A 9,256-nucleotide genomic window follows, 5' to 3' on the forward strand; every position below is an offset into this window, starting at 1 on the left:
GTCAGGCCGGATTTTCGATATTCGCTTTCGTCTTCGTGTCACGTGACTTCAAAGTTGGCAAAAAATGCGAAAATGATGATTTTCATGCAAAAATGACGATTTTCAAAATCTATCTTCCTCCTACATTTCTCAAGCGATCTTGAATTTGATTGTGGCATATAAATCTATGGGACAATATCTAAATTTTGTCAGGCCGGATTTTCGGTATTCGCTTTCGTTTTCGCGTCACGTGACTTCAAAGTTTGCAAAAAACTGCCCTACCTTCAGGAGGCTATATATTTTCTCGCAGAGATGACCGTCACTCCCGCACACTAATTTTTTAATATTACCTTTCACATAATTACGAAGGCTTTGGCACTATCGATGATATATTTTTTTAAATCCCCATAAAAAAGAAGACGTATTTTTTGATTCTTCAAAGTTTTCAATTTTTTTGCCTAAAACACTCCCCGATGAACTTGTGAAAGTTTGAGGAAGATCCATACCCCATTAGAGTTATAGATAGATACGAGAAATATTTGTAGATGTGAGGTGTCCAGTTCCTACTCATACGCTTCCTACCTTTCGTGTTTTCGGTACAAGCGAGCGGCGACACATGAGCAAATACACACGCACGCACGCACGCACGCACACACGCACGCACACACACACACAGAGAGCAACCGTTAAATTGCAGACATCCATTAACTAAATAAGCAAGCCTGCCATGTTCACCGGAGGCATTCCCGGAAAAGTTCAAAGTCCATTCACTGGCAGGAATCAATGGCCGAGTGTTTGGGTAGCATGCGCCCGTCCACAGTTCGGGCCATACACGGGTTCACTTCATCGGGAGTCTGCTGTACTGGCAGCTCCCTGTCGGCAAGCTGAGATCGTTCTCCAAATCTTTCATTGTGCACAGGCACACCCCTTTCTCTCAGGTACCTTTTAAAGAATTTTTGACTCCTTTTAGAAGACTTGTGAGCCATTTTTGGTAACAATCCTTATCTCGCACACACAATATTCGTAAGAATGCCCTGATTGCCGCTGTCGCCAAGGGTTTCTGCGCATGCGCCTGGGATGCAATGGCATTATTTTGAAAGTGCTCTGTTGATGAAGAACAAAAGGTTGCAATTCCCATGCAAGTTAATGTATGCTGACAACTCAGTATTGAATGCTAAAAGAGAAAAAGAAGCAAAATAAATGTTTAAAAAATGGATTAAGTGCAATAATGAAGAAAGGTTTATACATCTACATGAATAAAAAATAGGACCACTGGACCTGTAGCTTATCTGGGACCTGGCCTAATGTTGTAAACCAAATTTAGCAGCATACAGACTGGTGGGTCTGGAGAAAAGATTTTTGAAAGAATTTACAAGATGTTCCTAAAAATTGGCTAAGTCGGCTACTTTGGCACACTTCCGGTCACGTGATCAGCATGACCTTCACACTTTAACATCCCTCCCCTGGTCTAATGTCTAACCCAAATTTGGTAGCATTCTGACTGGTGGGTCTGGAAAAGAAGATTTTTGAAGAAATTTACTAAGTCGGCCATTTTGACGTACTTAAAGTCATGTGACCAGAACGAGCTTTGCAATTCCAATCAGGAGGGGAAGGTTGCTGCAAAATTTCAGCCGGAATGGCCCAGCAGTTTGGCTGGAGAAGTCGAAAAAGGAGACGGACGGACAGACGGACGGCGATGACAATACCTTATCTGGAATGTAATTCCAGATATGTTAAAAACGAAGGTTATAGTAGAGTTCCCACAATAGGGTCCCGTGACCGTTTTTTCGGGATGAGGGTTTGAAGGTTTATTTTAGTAAATTTGAGGGTGCTGATTAAAATGAGCTGGGGTGAACCTCGTGAAAATGTGGGCTAACTCGGCCAGATGCGAAAATTCAAAATGGCCGCCATGCATATCGCCAAAATGGCCGCCAAAAATTGCATATCTGGTTTTAAATGTCCGATTTTTATGATCTTTGGGTCAAAATACATGTTTTGAAGGTCAAGGATGTCATATATTACCATTCCAGATTGTTATATTTAAGGGTTAAGTCACAAAATATGAAATATAACTTTTCGGGGGCCAAATCCAAGATTGTCGTCGAGTAACATCTGGAAAATAGTAAAAAAAAATTAATTTTCTTCTCATAATATTATTGGCAGTGAATCTTTTCATGCAAGTAAATGTTTGTTTATATGTGGGAGTGCACAACAAATTGAGACAAGAAGAGAAGGACGCAATCATCGTCTTTATTTTCAGAACATGATGTGTACATAATATCAATTTCTCAACTTTTACACTGTTCAGGTAGGATATACCATTCTTTTGTACATCCCTCCTGTACTTTATCTAGAACAGTAATATGATGAAAGAATATCAACATTCCTTCATTTTGTCTGTGGAGCAACAGTGTTTCAACAGCAACTGCAGAGCAACAAAATGAAATAAAACATGAATTATCAGAATTCCCGGCAATTGACGCTTTCCCGGTAAGTATTCTTGTAATTTGCATTGACCAAAGCAAGCCAGATTGTTTTTGTGAATGATGCCTATGGTGTGGAAAATTCCATCAAAGACATTGAGCATGAGCGTCGTAAATCCACGACAGCATATAGAGAAAAGGGTCCAGAAATGTGTAAATGAAAACATCAGATAGGTTTCCTGCCACAAAGAACTTCCAGGTGCTGTTCAGCAATCAGGGAAAGACACAAAGGCTGCAAAGGTTTCTAAAGGATGAGTTCACCAAGCTTGTAAAGAATCATAGAGAAATTGACTTTGTGTACTCCATCAGGCAAAATTGTTGGAACATCTCCTCCGGAGAAAGGATGGAAGAATTTGAATGTAGTCACATTGAGGCGGACACAATGTTGTTCTTCATCGATTTGCAAATCCGAAAAGCAGGAAAAATGGAGACAGTCGTGATTGATGCCGAGGACACAGATGTAGTGATTCTTTCTGCATATGTTGCACATCAACTGGAGGGCACCCTTGCTATCAAACGGAAAGACAAAATCATCAGCTGCAGAGACCTTTGCTCTGATGATGTAGCTGAAATATTAATCCCATTACACATCCATAGTGGATCTGATACAAGATCTGGCTTCTATGGACATCGGAAAAACACAGTTTATGAAAAAGGAACAGGAACTCAGGAGGCACGCAATCTTTTGAAAGATGTTGGCAAAACACTTCCAGTGACACAAGAGGTGCTTCAGCAAATGGCCACATTCACTATTAGACACATCAATAATGACACAATCAGTAAAACGTTAGGTGAAGTCAGAGCACGGAAGTGGGGTCAGATGAAAAACAAGTCCACGTCCTGCATCCCACCAGATCCAAATTCTCACAATCTGCATGTGACGCGAGTTAACTACCAACTTTACATTCAACTAAACTATGACAAGCCGGATGCACCCCCAAATCCCACCAACCATGGATGGACAATGAAAGACGGTAGATGTGTGTCAGTGAGGTATACCCATGATGCACCCCCAAGAAGTTTACATCACTTGGTTGAACAAGAAAAGACATTGTTGCACGATGATGAGGCTGAAAGTAATGATGAAGTTTGTGACTCTGGAGCCAGCGACTCAGATAGTGACTGAAGGATTACATGTATGTGTTTCAATGGAGATTTCATTTCATTTAATTTACAACTGTAAAAACATTGCCACAGTCAAAATATAAGAGATGTTAATATTATTTTATTATGACTGTCTTAGATAAAAGACAGTTTGGACAGTACATCAAACTTTGGTCAATGCAAATTACAAGAATACTAACCGGGAAAGCGTCAATTGCCGGGAATTCAGATAATTCATGTTTTAGTTCATTTTTCCATTGAAACGCTGTTGCTCGACAGACAAAATGAAGGAATGTTGATATTCTTTCATCATATTACTCTTCTAGATAAAGTACAGGAGGGACGTACAAAAGCATGGTATAACCTCCCTGAACAGTGTCAAAGTTGAGAAATTGATCTGATGTACACATCATGTTCTGAAAATAAAGACAATGATTGCGTCCTTCTCTTCTTGTCTCAATTTGTTGTGCACTCCCACATATAAACAAACATTTACTTGCATGAAAGATTCACTACCAATAATATTATGAGAAGAAAATTGATTTTTTACTATTTTCCAGATGTTACTCGACGACAATCTTGGATTTGGCCCCCGAAAAGTTATATTTCATACTTTGTGACTTAACCCTTAAATATAACAATCTGGAATGGTAATATATGACATCCTTGACCTTCAAAACATATGTTTTGACCCAAAAATCATAAAAATCGGACATGTAGAACCAAAGATATGCAATTTTTGATATACTGGAAGTAGCATGGCGGCCATTTTGAATTCTCGCATCTGGCCGAGTTAGCCCACATTTTCACGAGGTTCACCCCAGCTCATTTTAATCAGCACCCTCAAATTGACTAAAATCAACCTTCAAACCTTGGTTCCGGAAAAACGGTCACGGGACCCTATTGTGGGAACTCTACTATTATGGCAAATGGCAAAGGTTAAATTTTTTTTTTTTTTAAAGCAGACACTGGCCTTGTTGAATATGTGAAAGGAGAGTTTTGAATGAATTCAATTCAATACAGGTAGTGTTTACAGGTGGTGTTAAAAGAGATGCCGTTGGATCACTGCAAATTTGGCAACAAAAGGTTGGATTTTCATACAAAAGATGTGAGGAATCATTTCAAGAAAAAGATGAAGAACACAAATAAATGCTTCTGAGTTCAGAATTTAATTTAGAAACATTGAAAAGTTTATCTTGGAGACATGATAGAGGCATCAGGAGGAGCAGAATTAGCCATTAGATCAAGAATAAAATCAGCCTGGAATAATTGGAGATATTCAAAGTGGTATTCATGAAGCACAGAAGCATTCCATTACTTGTAAAAGTTTGAGTTTATAAAGCCTGGATCAGACTGGTATTGATGTTTTGAAACAAAACATGAGCAATGCAGATTGAAGATGTAAAAATAATGGAAAGAAGAGAGATGAGTGATCCGATGAATGAATGGATCGTCTCTGATAGAAAGAATGCCAAACTCAGAAATCAGGAAAGATTACAAATCAATGCTCGTGAAGAAGAACCGAGGAAGATAAGACTTGGTTGGCATGGTCATGTGCAACCAAGGTCAGAAGACGAAGCTGTAAAGAAAACAATAAAGCTTGTGAAAGGAAGGAAGCCAAGAAGACGTCCTACAAACACATGGATTGAAAATGCTAAGAAAGATACAGGATGAAACTGACACGATGAATAGATCCGTATGCAGGAATAGCATCATTCAACCAAACCTCTTAAATAAGGGGAAAATGGTCCGAAAGCATTTGTTGGTGTTGGTTTGATATGGATAACACTGCGTGATTAGCAACACTTATTTCAATGTTGTCATGTTTTGTTGAGATTATTTCAGTTGCTGCCAATGGAAGCAAACATTACAGCCAGGTTTTATCCGTTTCAATTATTTATCATATCAATTCAGTACTCTTGCGATCCCTTAAATAAATAATCTGCAAGACTGCCTCAGATAAATACCAGTAAACACAACCACCCTGTCACACCCATAATGCCAAGGCCACAACTCATGAAGCTCCCTGACGAGTGTTGTGGAGGGATGGGATTGGGAGTATGAGGGACAATAAAACAAATAGGAATGTCATATAACAACAACAACAACAACAACAACAACAAAAAAACGGCAAAGAAAACAAAATATGATGGTTTTCAAATAATATTTTTGTTAAATACAATGCAACTGAGCCCACCGAGAGCCATGCTGATCTTGAGAAAACTCCACGATGTGCCCATTGAGGTCCCGAAGCTGCAGGTTTGGAAAGCGGTTGTTGCGGAAGTCTTCGAGGAGACGGCTGCGGCCAGAAGGCATGAGCTCCGGCTTGTAGCGTGCCGTACGTGGTGTGGGGAACAACTGGCTGCTGGAACTGCCAAAAAGGGCCGATGTTGCACCCAGGCTGCGGAACTTAGCCTCAGCACCCGGCGCAGCTGAGATGAAACGCCCAATGCCATTCGTAAGGCCTGCACATGTGGCCATGGATGAATTAAGTTGTTAGCTTGGTTTTGTCTTGGTTATTTGAAACATGTTAGATGATAGCTTCTCATGTGCACAACACATAACAATAGCCAGTACATTTGTGAAGAACATTTTCAAAACAACGTAACAAAATGGTAATCAATCAAAAACTAAACATTGTTTGTGAGGATTTTTCATCACATCCTTTCATGGTATGATATACAAGCAAGCAGTGAATGGGGTATATTTTAAACCAATATTAAAAGCTGGTATCAAAGAAACTAAATAGTGAAAAATGCAACATGAAAATGCTTTTGACTAGTCACAGACTTCAAAGATGTACAATATTAAACAAAAAAAGAAGAACAACTCTTGCAACGTAAGTAGCTTTTCGTGAATGTGATGATAAATAAATAAGGTTCATGATGAAAAGGTGAGCTATTATGATTGGTTTAGTAAAGGAGCCTTCAAAAGGTGTACAACATTCCTGATCCTCATGTAAAGCTGACTCACCAAGGTTCAAGCCATTCGACGAGCCATGTGAGGACAGCGATGGTGGCGGAGTAAGCGAGTGACTTGTATTGTGATTGGCTGGAAGTACACCAATTGGCCCTGGCGATGACGAGAAGCTCAAACCATTGTAGAAAGATTGACTGATCGGTGTCAAGCCCCCAGCTGATCGTTTATAATCCAGACTACCCGAAAGAGAGTCTCGTCGTGTGCCACCAGTCATGCTCGAGTTCCCTGGGCAAGACCAAATAAAACCAGGCAGGATAAAAGTATAAAAAAAGAAGAAAAACTCAAAAGAACCAACGTACCATGGGGACTTCCTAACAAAACTAAGAATCAACATATGATCAACATATGGTCGACGCAAGCCATTTAATTAAAGCAAGATGGGTATTGCACATTAAAATACACGTTCAAAACAATTCGGTGGAGAAATTAAAATGTGAGAAATAAGCGGTGGAGAAATATAAAAATGCTGCAGTTTGTTTGAACTAATTACTTAAGTGCTCAAATACGAGAAATAAAATAGCCTGGCTCAGTCCAAGGAGTCATATTCTGTTTCATCAAATTGCTATACAGAAAGAACATCGTCATCATAGCCAAGCAAAACACAAAGGATAAGTTTCACACCACCTGGATATCTCCACATTAAAAATATACTGCATTTGAATGTCAACAGAGAGAATCACAAGTGCAAGTGTCGAGATACACAGGCTAGGCAGTGCAAGTGCTCACCAGCAGCTGAGGCGAAAGCTGAAAGGCCAGAGCCAATCCCTGCACTAAGCGAACATGCTGTTCCAAAGCCAAAGGAGCCGCCACCCTGGGAGAAAAGGGAATTCGCCTGCGAGACAGCACCCAGCGAAGAGCTGCTGTAGAAAGGACTCGAGGTGAGTGTTCCTCCAGCCTGCTGCTGTTGGTTCCCTTGCTGCTGAGTGTGGCCACCACCAATGGGGCGGAACAAACTATTCACTGCGTTGGCGTGGTTGGCACCTGAACCTTGGCCCGAATGAGCTATAAGGATGGACGGCAGAGAAAGAGCAACGTTTACACTGTCAATCACTCTCCAGCTCAGATCAAACAATATGGCACTAAATTGTGAGCAATACAGGTTGGTCATGGCCTTGCATCAAGATAAGGTCAATGCAAATAACTACAAATAAACCAGAAAAAGCAGGATCACTTTCTGTCAATGCGCGATCTGTTACAAGCTTCCTTTCTTCTTGCAACTCGAAGGCAAAGGCAGGTGAATGAGCAATGTTATTGGTTGAAAACAGTTATTTCCTTGTAGGGTTTGTGAGAGTTCATCAGTAAAGCCTGTTCTGAATTGTTATTAAAAATGACAATCACAGCATGGTTTTTACCTGGTCAGATTACAAAACAATCCCACTGTGTATTTCCCATTATATTTGGATTTTACAAGTGATCTTGGGCTCATGGAGGAGCTTATCAGGAAGTCGATAGACTTCCTATGTAGGGATGACTCGGACACTCCATAGATTTAATGCAACACAAATCCTTTTGAAACCTCCCATCCACCTTGGAATGGATAAAAGCAGGGTCATTCGGGTGGAAACTCAAAATCACAATTGTACTTAGATATTATCAAACCAACGAATGTTCCTTCCAATCCCGCGATTGTGTTGACATCCAGCCAGGGAGCAGCTTCGTACGGATCAAAACTCAAAATCTTAATTGGATTGATGTATTTACGAAGCCTCTCACCAACCTTTGGACATCCGCTGGGACCCCAAAACATTCCACAGGAGGTTTGACGCGGCTAGCCCCAAAAATGAAGGAGTAGTTTGGAGATGGACACTCCTGCTTTATAATATAGACGAGTCGGGCACCCGTGGGGAAACCCATGGGCATGGAAACGTATGACATTTGGACCGACCTTTTCATATCTGATGCTTCACTCATGAGAATGGGGATTCTAGCAGATGTAACGTCCAGTTTAATGGCACACACATGCAAGGGGGGGGGGGGAGAGTGGGGAGAATGGGGGAGGGTGAGATAAGTGGTAGGGGGGAGCATGAGAGGAGGGGAGGAGAGGGGAGAGGATCGTGCACAGGGGAGAGGAGGGAGAGAGGTGGGTGAGGGGTGGGAGAGGGGTTGGAGTGACTTACTTCTGCCTTGACTTGATTGACTTGAGACGGGGGAGAACCTGTCTTGACTTACTTACACCGAATACACATAACTTAACAAGTTAAAAATCCTTTAAAAAAAAAGTTTTCAAATAATTGGATTCCATCATTAATCGACATATTCAACATATCACGTGCAGTTTTTCAAAGTATCGTTTCATTATATAGTTGGAAAAGAGTAATTACTCACCTGAAACAAACTTTATATATACCCAGGAACATGAAAAAAATATTATTACATAACAATATGAACCCTACCTTCAGTTTTCCCTTGCAGCGAACCCTACCCTTACTGACTTACCTACTCTCCCCCTCCCCTTGCTTTTCTACTTCCCATCATTCGTCCATCTGTCTGTCTGTCTGTCTCTCTAACATCGCGTCCGACCACAAACATTCAAAATGGTGTCAACCAATTCTGGAGCAGGGAGCCCTACCCTCACTTTTCTACTCCTCCTGCCTTCGCTCTTATGCTTCTTCTCCTCCCTCCTCTCCCTCTCCCAGCTCTTCGCTGGGTGCTGTCTCCCCACCCCCACTGCCCTCACTCTTCTACTTTCCCTTCCTCCTCTCACTACCCCC

At 41.1% G+C, this 9,256-nt stretch overlaps 1 protein-coding gene across 4 annotated transcripts in view; it reads right to left on the reverse strand.

The window, feature by feature from the left end:
• The window catches only part of LOC147020112 (pumilio homolog 1-like), a 234,385-nt gene that overhangs the window by 65,327 nt on the left and 159,802 nt on the right, over positions 1 to 9,256 (reverse strand). For all 4 annotated transcript variants that reach the window (XM_085895137.1, XM_085895138.1, XM_085895136.1 and 1 more), the window contains 3 exons: positions 7,272 to 7,547; positions 6,540 to 6,770; positions 5,764 to 6,031 (listed from right to left, as the gene is read on the reverse strand). In XM_085895137.1, coding sequence (XP_085751263.1) covers positions 5,764 to 6,031; positions 6,540 to 6,770; positions 7,272 to 7,547 — 775 coding nt within the window. The remainder of the gene's footprint in view (positions 1 to 5,763; positions 6,032 to 6,539; positions 6,771 to 7,271; positions 7,548 to 9,256) is intronic.

The sequence above is a fragment of the Eptatretus burgeri genome, chromosome 9 (assembly GCF_056783735.1).
Source record: "Eptatretus burgeri isolate ZD-2024b chromosome 9, Ebu_testis_v1, whole genome shotgun sequence".
Taxonomy (NCBI): domain Eukaryota; kingdom Metazoa; phylum Chordata; class Myxini; order Myxiniformes; family Myxinidae; genus Eptatretus; species Eptatretus burgeri.